General features: G+C 38.2%; 1 protein-coding gene across 1 annotated transcript; it reads right to left on the bottom strand.

Annotated features, from left to right (window-relative positions):
- Nucleotides 1–19,424: 19,424 nt before the first annotated feature.
- Nucleotides 19,425–20,804, bottom strand: LOC139850002 (uncharacterized). The gene has a single exon (XM_071839605.1). It carries the CDS (start codon nucleotides 20,802–20,804, stop codon nucleotides 19,425–19,427), a length of 1,380 nt encoding a protein of 459 aa, XP_071695706.1.
- Between the last annotated feature and the right edge of the window lie 955 nt (nucleotides 20,805–21,759).

Here is a 21,759-nt window from a genome sequence, read left to right on the forward strand (position 1 = left end):
CTAGTTGTAGGTTACTAACGAGGACAGCTGACTTAATAAACTTAAAACATCAAAATATATTAAAAGTGTTGTAAATATATTTTAAACATACTTTGATATATATGTATATATTGTTATAGGTTCGTGAATCAACCAGTGGCCAAGTCTTACTTCCCGACGAAGTAAAAATCTGTGAAAGTGAGTTATAGTCCCACTTTTAAAATCTAATATTTTTGGGATGAGAATACATGCAGGTTTTATAAATGATTTATAAAATAGACACAAGTACGTGAAACTACATTCTATGGTTGAATTATCGAAATCGAATATGCCCCTTTTTATTAAGTCTGGTAATCTAAGAATTAGGGAACAGACACCCTAATTGACGCGAATCCTAAAGATAGATCTATTGGGCCTAACAAACCCCATCCAAAGTACCGGATGCTTTAGTACTTCGAAATTTATATCATATCCGAAGGGTGTCCCGGAATGATGGGGATATTCTTATATATGCATCTTGTTAATGTCGGTTACCAGGTGTTCACCATATGAATGATTTTTATCTCTATGTATGGGATGTGTATTGAAATATGAAATCTTGTGGTCTATTGTTACGATTTAATATATATAGGTTAAACCTATAACTCACCAACATTTTTGTTGACGTTTAAAGCATGTTTATTCTCAGGTGAATATTAAGAGCTTCCGCTGTTGCATACTAAAATAAGGACAAGATTTGGAGTCCATGTTTGTATGTTATTGTGTAAAAACTGCATTCAAGAAACTGATTTCGATGTAACATATTTGTATTGTAAACCATTATGTAATGGTCGTGTGTAAATAGGATATTTTAGATTATCATTATTTGATAATCTACATAAAGCTTTTTAAACCTTTATTTATGAAATAAAGGTTATGGTTTGTTTTAAAATGAATGCAGTCTTTGAAAAACGTCTCATATAGAGGTCAAAACCTCGCAACGAAATCAATTAATATGGAACGTTTTTAATCATTAAGAACGAGACATTTCAGTGGTGGCGGTGGAGCTTCGAGATTTCTTTCTGCTAGGGCTGCAGCGACCCGTTCGTTGATCATGTCCTCAATCTGGGCGGCGGTAGGTGTGGATCTTCCGTTAGCCATGATATTTTAAACAAAAATTTTGACTCAAGTCAAAATCCAGTATGCAAGTAGTAATAATACAGTATATAGTGACCAACATGGAATCAAAACATCACATGTTATTAAATAATGCATCTAGGTACAAATACCACAGAATCATCGTATAACAATGTAAATAGAACATCGTGCAAGAATTTAAATAATGCAAAGTTCCATTCATTAATAATAATAAGTTTCATACATCTGAATAAGTTCGTACAATACATATGAAATACCTGCAACTATAACTAGATTACATCATGAAATCTAAATACGAAGTCCTACGGTGAAGGCGGGTGAACTGCTCCTCGAGCCAACTGCTCCTCGAGCTCAGTGACTCGAGCTCGGAGAGTCTCAATCTCCCTCATCAGTTCCTCGTTAGAGGGAGCTGGTGGGGCAGGCGGTGCAGGTGGGGCGGGTGGTGCCGGTGGTGCTGATGTAGATGGTCCGGCTCCGGATGTAGACGGTACGTCCCTAGATGTGGGTCGGCAGGGTATGGCACAACTCGTTTACGAGCAGAAACCCTACGATGATGGCCAAAAGCGTCAGTAAAAGCACGACCTCCATTCACCCCTGGAATGACGGTGCCGTCGAAATGGTACCGCTTCTTCGGTGGGGTGGAGGGTGCCTGAATAGGTCTATCAGCAGGATCCTCATCATCGCTGGAGTCGTCTGATGATGAAGAATCGGCGGATGATGAGTCATCCGAATCGTGTGGTGGTGACACTGGTGGCTGAGCTGGTAATCCGAAGCGTCCGAAGGCGGCCAACATCTGTCTGTGTCTGCCTGGCGGAATCACGACTAAACGTCCGTCGGGAGTGCGTCGGCAAGGCGTGCGCATGTGGTTACGAAACGGCCCTTCCCCGAACTCCGCGGGGATCTCAATACCACCAATGCGGGGCTGTGACCTCGAGGGTCCGGGAGCAGACACTGGGGCAGGTGCACTAGTACCAGCTCCGGAAGTAGAAGCGCCGGGATCACTAGTGGGTGTCGGGGCCGGTGTATCGGCAGTAGCAGCAGCAGGTGTAGCAGTAGGTAGGGCGACGGGGTCTGAGTCTGTACTGCCCGAAATGCCAGCAGGTGGAACATCCGACATCTGAACAAGGAAAAATAAATTTTCCATGTCAGTATGTCATAAAGCAAGCAAATAATAGGCCAACAGTTTAAATCATGTATAACAGTAACTAGCATGGCAATAACAGCAATTTGTATGAAAGTAGCATGCAATCGAAAGTAAGTAGCATCATGCAGTAGTGATATCATGTAGTAGCATACGGCATATAGCGGAAAAAATAAGCAGTAGCATGCAGTAAATTCAGCGGAAACAAGTAAACTAGCAAGTTGTAGATTAGTCCTATTAGTGAATCCTACTCGGGTCGGTCTTAGACTCACTAATGCAACCTAATTCCCTACAACCAATGCTCTGATACCAAATGTGACGCCCCGTACTAAATCATCATGTACGGACCATCAACAACAGGATCATTACAAGGTTAAGTACTATATGCTGTAATTAAAGAAGTTGCATTCACGATAAAAAGGTGATGTCATAACCGACATCAAATGTTTTACATTTCAAAAGCATGCTTCACTAAGTAGAAGAAAATAATAAGTGTATGTGACCACAATGGTCGTTACAAGTCATAGTTCAAAAGTACGAATGTTTGAATGCAAAATAAAGTAGTTCATGCGATGACAACTCTAAGCAGCGGGTGTCTACAGCATGACTAGTACACAGCGGAAGCTAACCTCAAGCACCTGAGAAAAACATGCTTAAAAACGTCAACACAAAGGTTGGTGAGCTATAGTTTAAGTATAACAGTATGTAAGGTAGGCCACGAGATTTCAGTGCTACAACGAGCGTTTCAAAATAGTATGATAAAGTATATGTTAACCGTGGGCACTTGGTAACTAACTTAACGTTTATACCCCCTGAAAGTATACTTGGTAAGTGCGTATGTTTATGAAGTATTAAACACTCGTTAAATGCTAGCGCTACTAGCCCGAGTGGGGATATCAAACCCTATGGATCCATATCTAAGATTCGCGTTCACGGTTCAAAAACCAATGATTAAACGTTACCGAGCTAAAGGGAATGTTTCTGCCGTTATATAACCCACACATATATAAAGTTTAAGTACTCATGCCTAGTATGTAAAACATAAAATCCGCATGTATTCTCAGTTCCCAAAATAAGTTAAAGTAAAAAGGGAATGCTATAACTCTCAATGATAATGTAGTCGTAAAGTCGGTTCGGAAAAGGTATGCAATTAATCGGTCCGAAGGTCCTCAACCTAAGGCAAATAATACCAAGTCAGTAAATCGTCTTAATAGGTTTAAAAGTATGTAATTAAGGTCTTACGGGTCATCATCAATCATCATTAATCAAAAGGCGTAAAGTAGGTTTCGTTTATGAAAGTAGTTTAAAACAAAGGCTGACTTTGATCAGTCACCACGGCCTCTACCCTTACTGAATTAAGGTGAGACCAGTGGCCATGGCTCCGTCTATGAGTCCCTTAAGTGTGGTAAAATGTACAGAAGTAAACTCATCTTGGTTTGACCGTGGCGACAGTCTAAGTGCGAGTAGGTCAGCAATTTCTGCACAACGTTAAAGGACATAGTAACGATCGGAGGGCCATAAATCCTAAACCGTAACTCGGATTAAGACGAGTCTTATATGAAAAGTTATCTACTCGAAAAGATATATCTGAAAATCAAGTTTAGAACAGCCCACGTCTACTGGTCTGTTACAGAATCACCAGACCAGTAGCTTTTGGACAGAACGGTGGGTTTAAAAGGGTTCCGGTGGTCTTGGTGCTTGATGTTCATCATGGTTCTCATCCTTGATGCATATAGCTTCAAGTGTACAACTCATTGATGTATTTACATCATCTTAACCAAGTCTTGACCATCATAACCCATGTGCAAGTCTAAGACATGAAGCACAACTCACTTAAGAGTTTTTATGAAGTTTGATGAACCAAAGTTGCATCAAAGTCTTAGATCTAACACATACATGGACTTTAAAGCTAATAACAAGTTACAAACTTGAAAGTAAACTAACTAATCAAGATCATAAGTAGTAGAACATAGTTCTTAGTTTGATCTTGAAGATCCAAGACTCAAAAGTCTAGATCCAAAGTTATATTTAAAGAAAACTTATTTGTGTGTTCTTGAACTTTCAAAGTTAACTTAATTTGTTCAAGAGATATGAGGTCAAGACTAACTTGTAGTACTTGACCATATAAACTAACTACATGAAATTAAAGTGCATAAATTGAAGAAGTAAACTTAAATAAACAAGAAAAAGATTCATGGTTGTTCATACTTTTTAAAGATTCAACCAAAGTTGATCTTTAAGTAAAGTAAACTTTAAGTTTACTTCCATGACTTACAAGTATGATTTTATAAAACCATGAACTTAAATCTTTTGATGCAACATATGTAGAACATAAACTAGTAAGCTTAGTTCTTGTTTGTTCTTGAAAACACAAGATATTATGAAGAATTCAAACTAGTAAGTTTGATTCTTGAAAGCTAGTAATTAAGTAACAAGAGACTACAAAGTAAGTAACAACAACATGATTTAAATAACTAGTAATCAAAGACAAGTAACATTTAAATAAAAGAATGATGACGATGAAGATGTAGATTTCGGTTTTTTAGAAGTAAAAAGGAGAGAAAAGTTATCTTGCTACTTACTAGATTTAAGAGAAAAGCAAGAGAGAAAAGAGAGTAAACTTGGAAGTATTTTTGTGTGTGTGTTTGAGAGAGTAACAAGTGATGAAGTAGTAAAGTAAAAATGAAATCAAAACCTCCATATGGTGGCCCTAAGGCCACGGTTTCTGCAGCAAGGTGGGAGGGGGGGAGTTGCTCTTTGGTTATTAGCATGAAAAGTTTACAAAAGTTGGGTAAAATGGGTGTTCACATGGGGATAATGAGCAACTAGATTCTATATCTCTTAACTAGCTATTTCCATGTTCTAAATGATACTTACACTTGAAATAGTGGGCTAAAGGGTCCATTAATAATGTAGGGTGGGCTTGGAAGTCCAATAACATGAGTCCATTACACTAACAAAGCCCAAGTTCAAATAAATCACAAGTTAAACATATTAAAGCCCAAGTAACCAACTAACAACATTAGTTAATTAAAATGATTAATAAACTTAATCATGAATGTAAATAATACTCTAAAAATATTATTCGTGAAGTTTCGTGTGTCGCAAAGACGTTTCGGGCAATTAAAGTCAAGTTGGGCAATCATGGCAACATGTAAATGTAATAATGTACATTCGTTTAATCACACGTATTAATAACAATAATTATTAATAAATAAATGTTGGAAAATCCAGGGTCGTTACAACGGGTGAAGTGCCGATGTGTTAAGGTGCCACTCGAGGTGAAGTATCGACGTGTTAAGATGCCACCTCAAGTAAAATGAAGAGTGAAGTGTCGAAGTGTTAAGATACTACTCGGGGTGAAGTGTCGACGTGTTAAGACGCCACCTGGGGTGAAGTATCGAAGTGTTAAGATGCCACCCGTGGGGTTAGTGTACGAAGTGTTAAGTGCACTAATGGTTGTTATGAACATCGATGACTTGTTTCGCGAAGTCATTCCCTTGCGAAGATTTGGTTAACCATGGTTATTGCGTTGTAAGCATAAGCATTTTATGTTATTCGAGTTATATATATATATATATATATATATATATATATATATATATATATATATATATATATATATATATATATATATATATATATATATATATATTGTATACGTATAACGTTGTTTTGTCGTGATATAGCTAACCCTCCGGGTGTAGTTTATTGGCATTGTTCACATTGTTGTTGGTGAACTTATATTTTGTGGATGTATCTTTAGCTCATTGCTTAGTGATCTTACGGTATGCTTAGACTAGCTTGCCTTTATGCTTGGATGCTCCGGTATGCAGTATTTGGATATTTGTGTGGCGTGTCCATTTTATGAATATATATGTATGTAGTATATTCTCACTCACTAAGCGTTAGCTTACCCTCTCGTTGTTGATATTATTATAGGTTCGCATGCTTGGCGGCTCGGGTAAGCTTGGGGATTACAGATCTTGGCTAGGTTGCTTAGAAGATCTTGCTTTTGTATTCGATTAGGATTTGGGTAGCGTAGTCCCAAATCACCATGCTCGGTTTTGGTTGGAAACTAAACTAGTCGGGTCATGTATGTCCGTATGGACAATTAACTAATGTATTAAATGTTTTAAGGTTTATTAAACCTTCTATTGTATTAAAGATGTTTATGGAAACACAATTGGGACCTAAAGTGTTATTTAAAGTGTATTAAAAGGAAAATTTTTATGGGCTGGTTTTAATATGGGTTGGGTTGTTTCAAGTGGTATCAGAGCATGGTCTAAGGGATTTAGGTGACTTGAGATAGGTGCCTAGACTTAGACTTTGGTGTGTGCTTATTTGTTGCGGGACTTGTAGGATTACGGGTCGGAATAGGTTATAGTTAGTGCCTTGTTGTAGGTGGACTAACGTCGATATTGGTAATGCGGATATTATTAATATATTAATTGTGTTGTGATAATAATTCTCACGTATGTGTATATCGCGTAGAATTTTGTTTGTGTTTGTTTATATCATCGAGCGAGGCGGTCGTTGTACTAACGAGTTAATACGGCGTGTGTGCGTAATAAGGACTTGCAAACCTTATTACGGGTGCAAATCATGCCTAATAAGTTATGTACAACGAGTGTTTAGCAAGATGGGGCGGTGTTGTGTGCGTGGTTTTAAACGTTCGTGATCTAATCGCTTTGCATTCCTTAGAATGACGACGGGAAACGGGATCGAGACGAACGATGTGGAGTTTAACTCTAGAGTTGCGGAGGAAATGAGTGCATTTCGAGAAGAAATAGATAGGAAGTATTCCGAATTTCGGGGTAGTAGTGAAATGGAGCGTTGTCTTAAGAGCTTCATGAGGACTAAACCCCCGATGTATGACGGGAAACTGGATCCTTTGGTAAGGATAACTTAGATCTCGGATGTCGAAGGGTGTTTTCGTACTATTGAATGCCCTCCTGAGAAGAAGACGAGACTCGCTACTAGTTTGTTGCGGGGTAGGGCAAAGGATTGGTTGGATGGTAAGTTTGATCTTGTCGGTGGTGAGCCGTTTATGGCTTTATCGTGGAACGAGTTTAAGAAGGAATTCTTCGAGGAGTTCCGGACTTCAGCCGATTTGTCGAAAATGTGTAATGAGTTGCGAACTTTGCAACAGGGTTCTATGGATCTGAATACTCTCAAGACGGCCTTTATGGCGAAGGCTCGTTTTTGCCCGGAGTATTTGGGGAATGATAATTTGTTGATGCAAGATTCTATCGAACCTTGAATGATGACTTGAAGAATAAGATTAGCCGGGGTCACGCGAAATCGTTTGCAGAATTATTCACCGTAGTTAGAGGTTTCGAGTCGTATACGCGATCAAAGATTGGTGAACCTTCAAGTGAGAGAAGGGTTGTTTCGTATGGTGCTCCGAGTAAGAGGACTAAGGGTCCGAGTGTGAGCACGGGTGGTACGCGGACGGGTATACCGGATTCTAGTGCATCTAGATGTTACAATTGTGGCATGAGGGGTCACAAGTCTTGGGAATGTTCGGTACCAAAGAGTGATGGTATGGTGTGCTTCAACTGCCAAGAAGAAGGACATCGTAAGTCGGAATGTCCCAAGTTAGCGGGGACGGGTGCGGCAAGGAGACGTTAAGGTATGTTTTGTTTTAATAAATATGCCCTTTGATTATTTATTAAGTGCCGTTGAGTTTGACTTTATTAAATGCATTGTGTTGTGCATGTTGTTGTTATGGGTGACGTTCCTAATGGAAGTACCCAATGGTGACGTTGATTGTCGGGCGAAGGGCGTAAGACTTGGTGCCACCAAGCATTCCTTAGTATTTGGGAAATGTTTCTACCAAGCCATGGAAATGGGTTTTGGTATCGGTTGTTAAGCGTGTGTTCGCTTTTGTGTTGAAATGGATGAACCGTGAGGTTCTTCGGGTTGTTGGAACCCTTGAGATCGAGTGTTTAAAGTCTCGATATAGGTTGGTAATGGAGTCTACGGGACACGACATTAGGTGCCTCTTTTATACCTACTAGCATGGTGTTCGACTCCGATTGTGTTGTGGTTACATTGTACTTAGGGTACCGGAGTGAAACCCTTAGGTACATGAGTGACTAGGTGAAATTTAACAAACTAAAGCAATTGGATGATTGCGAGGGTATGGTTTGTGAAATCGTGGTACACTTTTCGTTCGAAGTGTTTAAGAATGGTTTGAAATCCATCGTGTGCTCAAGATTAGAGCAAGATACGGTGATGGGTCGTGTGAGCCCAATCGTTTGTAAATTCTACCTTTGGTAGCATTGTACGGTTGTACGAGTTGTGGATATGGGACGTAGTTCCAAGTGGGGGAGTTACACTCCCGCACGAGGAAGTTTTAGTGTGAGATTTCAGATGATGCTTTTGGTAGATCCAGAAAATGTTGTCGAGACCTGGTTTTGGTCGATTTGTGGTAGATTACAATTTTGGATAAATTGTACTTATGGTTTGGATTTGAATTATCACCAAGGTGGTAATGTGGTAAATCTCGTTGAGAGGTAATGGTCGTGTTTGGTGAGCAAGGTGAAATCCTTCGGTTAAGGGAGGTGTGTGTCGGATTCTCTTCTAGAGAATTATTGTTTTATGCCTATGTTTGATATAGGTGGTTCTTGCTCGAGTGTGTGAATGGTTAGTGGTATCCGTTAGGATTCACTATGGCGTAGCAGAGCGCGATGTTACGCTACTCGTCGTTTGAGGCCAAAAGGGCGTTGATTGATGAAGCATGACTTTCGGAGTCCGCTGACTTCATCATGGTATTGGTGATTGATGAAGCATGACCTTTAGGGTCCGCTGACTTCATCATGGGAGTATGCGATTGGTGGAGCATGACCTTCGGGGTCCGCTGACTTCGTCATGAGCGAGGTGTTATATCGGTGAAGCATGACCGTTGACGGGGTCCGCTGACTTCATCCGGTGTTGCGTGATCTATCGGTTGTTTTATACACCGATGGTGGGTTCGTAAGGACTGTGTGGTGTGATCTATCGGTTGTTTTATACACCGATGGTGGGATCGTGAGGACCATGTTGTATGATTAGTGAGGCGATAGCCGTGCTTCGCTCACATGATGTTACGGGTGTGACAATAGTCGATTTTGGACACCTTAGGATTTGCGTTTCCATAGTCGTTTTGGGCGCTATCGGTTTTAGCCGTTGGATTATGATGTTACGGTAGTTGCGTATTGGTCGTATTGCGCACTACAAAGGATGTATAGTGATTGGTGTTATCCGTAAGGATTCGTTTGGTTCGGTCTTCATCGCTTAGGGTTGTTGACCTTAGGTTGAGACTCGGTTGTTTTTAGCATCGTACTCGGTAAGGGTATGCTAAGGAATTGGTATCTCGATACGAGATTGGTTGAGTTTTCCCGATGTGAGGGATTGAGTTAGTGCTAGTGCTCGGAATTATGGAATTTGATAAATCGCGGGTGATGATTTAGCTGTTAAGGGTAACTCTTTGAGAAGAATTGTCTAAGGGATCGTGTGGACTTCGGTTGTTGCGTGTATTGTACGTCTCGGGATGCGATCAAGTGTGTAATTTGTCATTGGATTAACCATCGGGTAATCGAATTTGTGGTAGAAGTCGGTTTGAAATGCATGTTCGATTACCATTGAGTGTGGGTCCGTTTGGGTTCGTGCCTAGGATCACGAGGACGTGATCGAATCTAAGTGGGGGAGAGTTGTAACACCCCGTTTTTCCCCGTATATGATTTATAGGTGAATTGGGTATGTAAGATAGGCGTATGAAAGGTTCGTGGCTTATTCGTATGTTGAAGTTGTACGCGAGAAAAATGAATCAGATCGTGCAGGGTGTCGCGGCGCGACAAGTGAGGCCGCAGCGCGGCGTTTCGTGTAAATCTAGGTCAGAAAGCATGTAAACAAAAGCACCAGTTAAGGGCAATTCTCGCGGCGCGACGTTTAAGGCCGCGGCGCGGCAATGTCAGCGGACTGGTCCCTGTTTTTGCAATATTTAAGTAAAGTGAGGGGAAAATTGGTCATTTCACGTTTGAGCCAGATGGGGATCTTAAATCTGGTCCACCCATTTCATTTCTCACTTTTAATTTTCCTTTTCTTTTCATTTTTCCTCTCAAAACTCAAACACCCATTTGATTTCAAAGGGATTTTTGGAAAGGAAGAAGCGGGATTTGATCTTTGGCGTAGTTGACAAGTTTGTTCTCCTCGTTCTTAGCTACACGGTGATACTAGTGGTAAGCTCTAACTCCAAATTTCATTTCGTGTTCATCATTCAAATTTGGGGCTTTGATTGTATGATTCATAGATGGAACCCATTTAGTTGTTAATTGAAGATTAACACCAAGGTTCGGGTTTATAAGTGTTAAAGGCGGGTTTTGGGTTGGTTAATGATTTAACCATGTTTAAGACTTGAGAATGGTGTATAATCACTAGTATTAGTGATTATTGATGTTTTGGAGACTTGTAGGGTTCTTGTGGTTGACCAATTTTGACTAGAGTCGAAATTAGGGTTTGTTGAGGATTATAACCCGAATGTCGATTCAATGAGGTTTGTAAACTTAAAATGGATTAAGTTGAAGTATAAAACCGAGTTAAACATGTTTTGGTGTCAAAACTTGTAAATGGTGAGATTTTGACTTTATGGGTCAAAATTAGGGTTTATGGGCGATTTTGAGAACGATAAGTGTTTAACACTTCTGTTCGGGTTTAATTGGCATATTAGGACCATTATCACTTGTGTTAGTGATTATTGGTTAGTTTGGGCGCGGTTTGTCCTTGGAAGTGCATTTGGGTCGAATTTGCACCAATTGTCAAATTGGGTTGGTTTGTAAATCCAATCTAAGTGTGTTGTTGAATTTGTGATAATGGATTAGGTACTTTCCATTGACGAGTTGCGGATTACTTGGAAGCATTTTCTTCAAGGCGACAAGGTGAGTGTTAATATCCTATATGCATATGTATGTGTAGGATGGGTGCGGGTCGGGTAAAGTGGTTCTCGGTTATAGAGCTCACTTCACATATAGGTGAATTTGATGGACTTGTGTATAGGTCCAATTGGCACGGTTGTGCGTTTTGGTTGACCACCTTTGGCGAGGTGTTCACTTTGTGTGTACGTTATCACATCGGCGTGTGATGTGGACTTATATAACCCCAATGAAGAAGGGTTAATATAGTGAGTGGAATAATTATATGCGTAGGTATATAATGTATTTATTTGTTGTAGCATGAGATGTGAAGTGTCGATGTGCTAAGACACCACATTTCACGTGACGAGTGAAGTGTCGATGTGCTAAGACACCACTCAAAGTAATGTGAGGGGTGAAGTGTCGATGTGTTAAGACACCACCCAGAGTGAAGTATCGATGTGCTAAGATGCCACTCCAAGAGAATATCGGGTGAAGTGCGGATGTGTTAAGGTGCCACTCGAGGTGAAGTATCAACGTGTTAAGATGCCACCTCAAGTAAAATGAAGAGTGAAGTGTCGAAGTGTTAAGACACTACTCGGGGTGAAGTGTCGACGTGTTAAGACGCCACCTGGGGTGAAGTATTGAAGTGTTAAGATGCCACCCGTGGGGTTAGTGTACGAAGTGTTAAGTGCACTAATGGTTGTTATGAACATCGATGACTTGTTTCGCGAAGTCATTCCCTTGCGAAGATTTGGTTAACCATGGTTATTGCGTTGTAAGTGTAAGCATTTTATGTTATTCGAGTTATATATATATATATATATATATATATATATATATATATATATATATATATATTTTGTATACGTATAACGTTGTTTTGTCGTGATATAGCTAACCCTCCGGGTGTAGTTTATTGGCATTGTTCACATTGTTGTTGGTGAACTTATATTTTGTGGATGTATTTTAGCTCATTGCTTAGTGATCTTACGGTATGCTTAGACTAGCTTGCCTTTATGCTTGGATGCTCCGGTATGCGGTATTTGGATATTTGTGTGGCGTGTCCATTTTATGAATATATATGTATGTAGTATATTCTCACTCACTAAGCGTTAGCTTACCCTCTCGTTGTTGATATTTTTATAGGTTCGTATGCTTGGCGGCTCGGGTAAGCTTGAGGATTAGAGATCTTGGCTAGGTTGCTTAGAAGATCTTGCTTTTGTATTCGATTAGGATTTGGGTAGCGTAGTCCCAAATCACCATGCTCGATTTTGGTTGGAAACTAAACTAGTCGGGTCGTGTATGTCCGTTTGGACAATTAACTAATGTATCTAATGTTTTAAGGTTTATTAAACCTTCTATTGTATTAAAGATGTTTATGGAAACTCAATTGGGACCTAAAGTGTTATTTAAAGCGTATTAAAAGGAAAATTTTTATGGGCCGATTTTAATACGGGTTGGGTTGTTTCATGTTATGAACCTCAAGTATAGTAGGTAAACCTACTGGAAATAACAAGAAATGATCTAGAGCTTCAAAGGATCTTGGATGGCTTGGAAGTTCTTGAAGTAGAATCATGACACAAAAACAAGTTCAAGTAAGATTTTCTACTCGAATTAAGATAGTTATAGTTATAGAAATTGAATCAAAGTTTGAATATGAGTATTACCTTGAATTAGAATGATAACCTACTGTAAGTAACAAAGGTTTCTTGATCTTAGATGATTACCTGGAATGGATTAGAAAGCTTGGAAGTATACTTGCAAACTTGAAAGTATTCTTGATTTTATGAAACTAGAACTTATAGAATTTATGAAGAACACTTAGAACTTGAAGATAGAACTTGTGAGAGTTCAATTAGATGAAGAAAATTGAAGAATGAAGGTGTTTGTATGTGTTTTAGGTCATGATATATGGATTAGATATAAAGGATATGTAAGTTTGTTTTCTTGTAAATAAGTCATGAATGATTAATAATATTTTTGTAATCTTGCTAAATAATTCATAATAGATTACAAAGAATGGTTCCCACATGTATGATGACTCATTAAGGGCTGCTAAGAGCTGATCATTGAAGTGTATATACCAATAGTATGTACATCTAGGAGCTGTGTATTGTACGAGTACGAATACGGGTGCATACGAATAGAATTGTTGATGAAAATGAATGAGAATGTAATTGTAAGCATTTTTGTTAAGTAGAAGTACTTTGATATGTGTCATCAAGTCTTTCAAAAGTATAAAAATACATCTTAATACATTACATGTATATACATTTTAACTGAGTCGTTAAGTCATCGTTAGTCGTTACATGTACATGTTGTTTCGGAACCTATAAGTTAACGATTTCGTTAAATGTAATTAATCCCATTGTTATTATATCTAATGAGATGTTAAATTATTACATTATTATGATAACATGATGTACTAATATATCTAAATATGATATATAAATATTAAGACGTTATTACAACGATAATCGTTACGTATAGATATCGTTTTGAATTTCTTAGGTTAGTAGTCTTGTTTTATGTATAAGGTTCATTGTTAATATACATAATAAGATACTTACTTATCATTTAATCATGTTTAACATATATATATATGTTCATATATATAATATCATGTCATATACAAGTTATAACGTTCGTGAATCATCGGACAAACTGGGTGGTCAAATGTTAACACAAAATCCGTTTCAATTAATCAAGTCTTAACAAGTTTGATTTCTTAACATGTTGGAAACATTTATTCATGTAAATATTAATCTCATATAATATATAATCACGAAAAAGTTTGGGTCACTACAGTACCTACCCGTTAAATAAATTTCGTCCCGAAATTTCAAGCTGTTGGAGGTATTGACGCATAGTGCGGGTATTTTTTTCTTCATCTGATCATCACGTTCCCAGGTGAACTCGAGTCCTCTACGAGAATTCCATCGAACCTTAACAATTGGTTTTAGGTGTAAATTACTAGATTATAAATGTGTTAGTGTATAGATGTTCATAAGAACATGTTAGTTGGTCAAAAACGGGTGTTAACCTCAAATTGTTGTCAAACTAAGTTTTGGGTCAAGTTTTGGTGAATCAAGTATGTAAATACTTGATTTAGGTGTTAATTAGTGTTTTAGAAATATAATCACTAGCCGTTAGTGATTATGGGGCATTTTATGACTTTGGTCAAAATGGATAAATTGAATTGGGTCAAATTTGATGATGACACTAGTTTTGGTCAAATTGATGTTTAAACACTTTTGTTAAGTGTTAAAGGACGTTTTTAGATGTAATTAATCGTTGGAAGTGATTTTAGGTTAAAATGGTATTTTAACAATAAGTCAAACGTGGTCAAATGCAATATGGGTCAATATCACACGTGTTGGGATTTTGGTGTGAATGACGTTTGAAATGAATACTACCTAAGTAGTAATTTAGTGTTAAGACCTAAGTTTGGTCTAATTGGCGTAAAATATGATTTAGATTAAATTGTACTTTGTTGTGTTGGTTTGAATTACCACTCGAAGTGGTAATTGATTTGTGTCCATTAGGTGTTAAATGGGCGGGTTTTGGCGAGCAAGGTGTGATCCCTCGGCTAAGGGATAGTTGTGTCGGACTCTCTTTTAGAGAATGTATATATTTATGTGTATATTGTGCCTATGTGCGATATAGGTAACTATTTGCTCGGATATGAGGACGGAGATCATAATACACTACTTGTGCGGACATTCTAAGGTGAGTGGAATAATTATGCATGTATGTATATAATGTATTTATTTGTGTGGCGCGAAATGTGGGGTAGTCGCTGTGTTAAGACACCACATTCTATGTAACGAGTAGGTTAGTCGCGGTGTTAAGACACCACTCCGGGAATTAATGAAATGTGGGTTAGTCGCGGTATTAAGACACCATATAATACGTAACGAGTGGGTTAGTCACGGTGTTAAGACACCACTCCGGGATTTAATGACATGTGGGTTAGTCGCGGTGTTAAGACACCACTTTGTCATAGAGAGTGGGTTAGTCGCGGTGTTAAGACACCACCCGGGGGTTAGTGATACGCGGTGTTAAGTACACTAATGGATGTTGTGAACTTCGATGGTCTTTCGCGAGTACCATTCCCTTGTACGATTGGTTAGCCATGGTTATGTGTTGTAGTGTAGCATATTAAATTGTGAACTATATGCTATTGCCGATGCTAGCTTATTGTGAATTGCGGATATTTAGTTTATGCATTTGTGATTGCATGGTTGATGAATTGCTAGCTCGTATACGGTATTTGTGTAAGTGTTTGCAAGTAAGTAGATTATATATGTATAATTATTGCATTCACTAAGCTTAATGCTTACCCCTCTCGTTGTTTACCTTTTTACAGGTATTGTGATTGTGAAGCTAGCTAGTTGGTAGACTAGATACATAGGAGTACTTGGGCTGGTAGCTTTTGGATATTTGGACTTGGAATGAGGATTTGTTAGTTACTGGGATTATGCTCTTGGTATCGGGTTTGGTTGTAGAGTCCTAATCCGTCAAAATATATAAATGGGTCGAAATTGGCACTTTCATGTAATTATGGGTCGTTGGAGTCCCAAGGGTCGTATCTTACTTTTGTTTTTTAAAACCCGGTTAATTAATGTGTTAAAACTCGCCGATTATTCACCATCTAACTATGAATAAACCTAACTATGAATAAACGTCATATATATATATATATATATATATATATATATATATATATATATATATATATATATATATATATATATATATATATATATATATATATATATATATATATATATAAAAGAGCTATATCTAACTTCAAAAAGCAACATTAACAACCAAAGCAAGAATTAACCCCAAACCCCAATTTTTACAACAACAACAACAACAACAACAAAAAAAAAAAAAAAAAACAAAACCCATTAATATCGCTAAAATCTAAACATATTTTTACCTAGTTTATTACTCATGAATTCACGAATTTGATATCTTGAAAATCACAGATTTAAAGATAGAAGATTAGAGAGCAAGAGTTTAGCCAAGGTTTGTGTTAAAAGTTTCTAAAAGAGGAAATAAATGAGTAAAGTGGAATAAAATAGATTAGGTTTCTTCAAAATGAGAAAACTGACTCCCACATCACACATGTATTTTACCCGTTATTGAAACACAATGCTTATATTAGACGCCCATAACGAAATCTAATTAAAATTAACGCATATGTTTTGGTGACCCTTGCAACAAAACAAATTTATCTAAGCACTTAATAAATTATGAACACAACTCAATATTTTATTAATATCTATAATTAATATAAAATAAGTGGAATAGGGTCACTTACCACTAGGCCCTAATCACGAGTGTTACATTGGGGCTATACACATAAGAAAATAAGTTAGGTCCATCTATACAACGTTGTGTAAACATTTGTGACCAACGACGTAATTTTGTGTAAATAAATCACAAAAGTGTCTTCAATGGACACTACCTTCACCAATAAAAATGCTTCACTTTCATAACTAAGACAATTCACTATGGTAAGTTAGAATGTTGTGGTGTTGTGCAGGAATTTTGTTGACGTGACATTGTTGTGGGACTGGGGATGCGCTGTAGTAAATGAATTATTGTGGTGTTGTGCTGTTGTGGAGAGCTGTTGTGGCATTTATTTCTCATTTTGTGATTTTTTTTACATATTTATGTAAAATAAAACTTAATGAAAATTACATAATATTAAAATGCTTAAATATAAATTACATAATATTAAAATGCGTAAAATAAAATTACATAATATTAAAATGTTATTTTTTTTGAAAAGCAAGATTATATTATATATCAACACGAGAGTATTACAATAGTTGGGAAAATATTTCAGCCCTCACGAACACTAGAAACACACGAAACTATGCAGTTTGCGAGCTAGCAAACATGTAAACTAAACAAAACAAAAAATACACGATTAAGATACGTTGAGGTACACACTCGGATTGCAGAGCCAAGAGTGCCAATCAATATTCTTCCCTTTAATTCTCTTTGAAATCCATTCGAAAGACTTGTTTTGAATTTCATTTAGAGTAGCCGGAACGGTACACGATTTATCGTGAAAGACTTTGTTGTTCCGGTTTTTCCAAATGAAATACGCACAAACCCATTCGACTGCTTGCCAAATTTTCTTCCCGAGTGTCGGCATGGAGACCGAAGCATTGCCTTTGAGGATTTCGTTGGAGCTAAAGTTTGAGAAATTACCGAAACCCCACCATTCGAATACACTTTTCCAAACCTCCATTGAATGCTTACAAAAAATTAAAGAATGATCAACCGTCTCTAAATCGTCGTCGCATAACGGGCACCGAACACTGTTTAAGTCAATGCCCCTTTTGTCGAGCTCGATTCTAACCGGTAGTCATTTTTTATTAACCCGCCACACGAAAATCTCTAATTTTTTTGTAATCAAATTGTTCCGTAATGTCTCTTGTGTTGTGGAGTTCCTAACAGAGGTCTGCTCCTCGATGATAGCCGCAAGTTGTTTAACAGTGAACCGACCCGAAGGCGAAAGTGACCACGACCAGCAATCATTTTTATCCTTGTCGAATTTAAACGCTGAGATAATATGCTCAAGAGCTTCCTATTCTGATCTCGTACGTCCTGACGGCTCCCTGACCCAATCGAATTTCGCTGAGCACATTGTTGCACCAACCTCCACGCGATCCTTTATTCGAACATCTTTGCACCTTTCAAGCCTGTACAATCCAGGAAATCGTTGACTCAACTTGACCCCTTCGAACCAAACATCATCCCAAAATAACGTTGAAGACCCATCATTGACCATCTTGATGAAAGAATCTCTAAAAGGAATGTCCATCGACTCCAAAGTATTTCCTGCCACAATAATGTTATGCCACGTACCGGAAGATTGGGATCGGAAGGAGTTTCCCCCCAAACCCAAACCCCCGTTTGGGCCATGAATACTATGGATAATTTTGGCCCAAAGGGAATTGGTTTCGGTTTTAAACCTCCACCACCATTTCCCCAACAATGCTAAATTTTTACTCTTAAGAGAACCCAAGTTTAACCCCCCATTCCCATAAGGTGAAATAACGTCATCCCATTTTACCCAAGCCAATTTAGACCCCTAATCGGACCCGCCCCAAAAAAACACACGCCTCACTTTCTCAAGCAAATGTAACACACATTGGGGAGCACGAAAAAGCGAGAAGAAATACAAAGGAAGACTATTTAGAACTGATTTGATAAGAGTAACCCGTCCTCTAAAAGACAACGTCCGCATTCTCCAATCCAACAATCTAGATTTTATTTTATCAATTACTACTTCCCACTCTTTTTCTTTGTTCATCTTTGCACCAATGGGAATCCCGAGATAAGTGAAAGGGAATTTCCCGACTTGACAATCAATACGTCTAGCAACATGGTTCAACTCATTAAGCCCGACACCAACACCATAAAGGAAGCTTTTTTGAAAGTTGACTTTTAAGCCGGAGGCTAATTCAAAACATTTAAGTAATTTTTGTAGATTATACACATTTTGCTTACTCCATTCCCCAATAAAGATAGTGTCACCGGAGTTGTAAATGTGAGATCAACACCTTTTCGTTACCTATCTCGACCCCTTTGAAACCACCATTTTCAATTGCGGACTTTGCCATGATATTCAATCCCTCGGCCGCAAGAATAAAAAGAAAAGGGGACAATGGATCGCCTTGACGTATCCCCCTTCCTAAAGAAAACTCATTTGTAGGAGAACCGTTTACGAGGATTGAGATAGACGGTGATTTCATGCAAGTTAAAATCCATTCCCTCCATTTGTCACGAAATCCCATGCTTTTCATAACTTCCATCAGAAAGTCCCAGTTTATGCAATCGAACGCTTTCTCGAAGTCAACTTTAAAGACAAAACTTTTCTATTTCATAGACTTTAAATAATCAATGGATTCATTTACGATTAGCGCACCGTCTAAAATGAATCTGCCTTTTAGGAAGGCACTCTGCTCGGGCCCCACTAGGTGAGGAACAACTTTTCGAAGCCTATTTGAGAGCATTTTGGTAATTATTTTATAATAACTACCTATCAGGCTGATCGGACGCAAGTCTCTTAGGCCCGTTGGTGAGTTCTTTTTGGAATTAACGTTACAAAAGATGCATTACACCCCTTCGAAATTTCAGCGTTTCCCCAAAACCATTCAATAGCTTCTATGAGCTCAACTTTAATTATATCCCAAAACCTTTTGAAAAAAACGCATGTTAAACCCGTCCGGCCCCGGCGCCTAGGTGCTACCGCATTCTAAGATAGCCTCATGGATTTCTTTCGCATTAAAAGGTAGCTCGAGGGATTCTGCTTCTACATCCGAAAGGGTAGGATATTTGAGCTCATCGAGGCACGGTCTGTCCAAGTTTGTACTCTCAAAAACACGCTTGAAATGCTCGAAAATCTCTGTTTTGATATCCCCCGGATTGACATTCCAAGTACCATTTATATTGAGACCTCTTATATTACTCTGATTATTCTTTCTCTTTATTGTCGAGTGAAAGTACTTGGAATTTTCGTCGCCATCTAGTATCCATCTCACTCGTGCTTTTTGTTGTAACATACTTACCTTTATTGCTTCTTTTTCCAGCCATAACTTATGGGTTTCAGACCACAACTTTTTTTTTTTGCTCTCATTTAACAGCCCACATTCGGATTTTACTTCCAGGCTGTTTGCTGTGCATTTTAGTACTTCAATCTCACCATCTAGGTGACCAAACTTTTTATTACTCCACACTTTTAAAGCCTCTTTGACCTTTTTGAGCTTGTTTCTAAACACACAATCTTTGCGTCTATTGACATTAATCGGTTCATTCCATGCATCCCTAAGAACTTGTTCTATGTTGTCTTCATCAAACCACGCATCAAAGATTTTAAAAGGTTTAGGACCGAAATTCATCTCAATATCAGACAACATGATAGGGCAATGGTCGGAATGTTTCCTATCCATTGCAATAGCCGAGAGACTATTCCAATTTGAATAGAAAACTTCCGAAACCAAAAACCTATTCAATTTGCTAAATTTGAGCCCATCGTCACTCATGCGAGTGAACAATCTACCACCTAGTGGTATCTCGATCAAACTATTATCCAAAATAAAATCATTAAACCTTTTTGCTCTAACTTCGATGAATTCACAGTTAAATCTTTCCTCCTTTTCACGGACTTCGTTAAAATCGCCGCATAGTAACCATGCTTCTTCTCTTTTACCACTTAACATTCTTGACAAATAATCCCATAACGCTTGCTTTTTTATGTCATCGTGTGGTCCGTAAATATTAATAACATTCAAAAACGGCCCACTATCACCTGCGTCTTTCCATTTGCCTCTAACCCCAATGACCGAATCCCACATAAACGTACCTAATGCCACGAATTTACTAGTATCCCAAACCAACAATTGACCCCCCGATTGACCAACTTTTTGTTTCTGTAAAAACTCACAGTCCAGGATACCCCAAAGTGAACTAACCCATCCAAAGTTAACGGTATTCAGTTTTGTTTCTTGAAGTGCCAAAAAACATGGTTTTTCTTTTGAAACAATACCTCTAACCCAACCGAATTTACTTTTCCCATTCGCAACCCTAAATCCTCTAATATTTAATGAAATAAACTTCATCATAAAAATCAGAGACGAACGATGTATGAGGCAAAACTTACTGATTAGAAGGAAGCTTTTCCTTCCACTTAAGACCAATCTTCTTTCCGTAATTTCGGATTTCATCAGACTGGAATGAGTTCATCGAGTTACCTTCGGCCTTTCTCGAGTTAGAAACGTTACTCTTTTCAGCACAGGATGAACATTTGGATCGCAATTGTTCATCATTCTTGTATCTTCTTGCATTGTTCTTTAAGTTCATCATCCTTGAAGAAGACTTCCATTTACGAATACTAGACCAACAACACTGCTTTTTTGGAAGATCCCCCTCTTTCAATTTCATGTTTTGATCGCCAATTTTACCTTTACGTTTCTGATTTTGACTGGACTTTGCCAGTGAGCCCTTCGACCCCTCTTTTAATCTTTTTGATTCCCTAATTTTATCTGGGTGTTCATCCCTGATTTTGAAACCTGAGCTACCTGTATTAATATTTCCAGTAAGTGGGCTTTCAACCACATGGCCCGAATCTATTCCAGCAGGCCCACCTTTATTTGATCTTGGGCTTTGGTTAACTCCCTCAACTGCTACCTCTTCATTTGGGCCATTATATTGATATTGGGCTGAAGGACTTGTGCTATGTGTTTCGGGATCATTAACAGCATCTTTACCTATATCTGTATTGGAAAAAGGAACATTAGCACGAGGGCTGTTAATATGAATCTCGGGAACCTGAATACAGTCAACATGCACCGTATCATCATTAAATTGTTCTTGGGAGTCGCCCTCTGATCCCAAGCATCCTGACTCTTCGTCTTCGACCCTAACACTGGGAATTTTCTGATTACCGGAATTCTCACCTCCACTGTTACCAGGCATCTTCTCAGTTTCAAACTTGCAATTCAACTCGACATCATCATCATCAGAATCACATAAAAAATCATCCGCATCATCTTCTGAATTCCAATATGCATCTTC

Source organism: Rutidosis leptorrhynchoides, chromosome 5 (assembly GCF_046630445.1).
Source record: "Rutidosis leptorrhynchoides isolate AG116_Rl617_1_P2 chromosome 5, CSIRO_AGI_Rlap_v1, whole genome shotgun sequence".
Taxonomy (NCBI): Eukaryota; Viridiplantae; Streptophyta; class Magnoliopsida; order Asterales; family Asteraceae; genus Rutidosis; species Rutidosis leptorrhynchoides.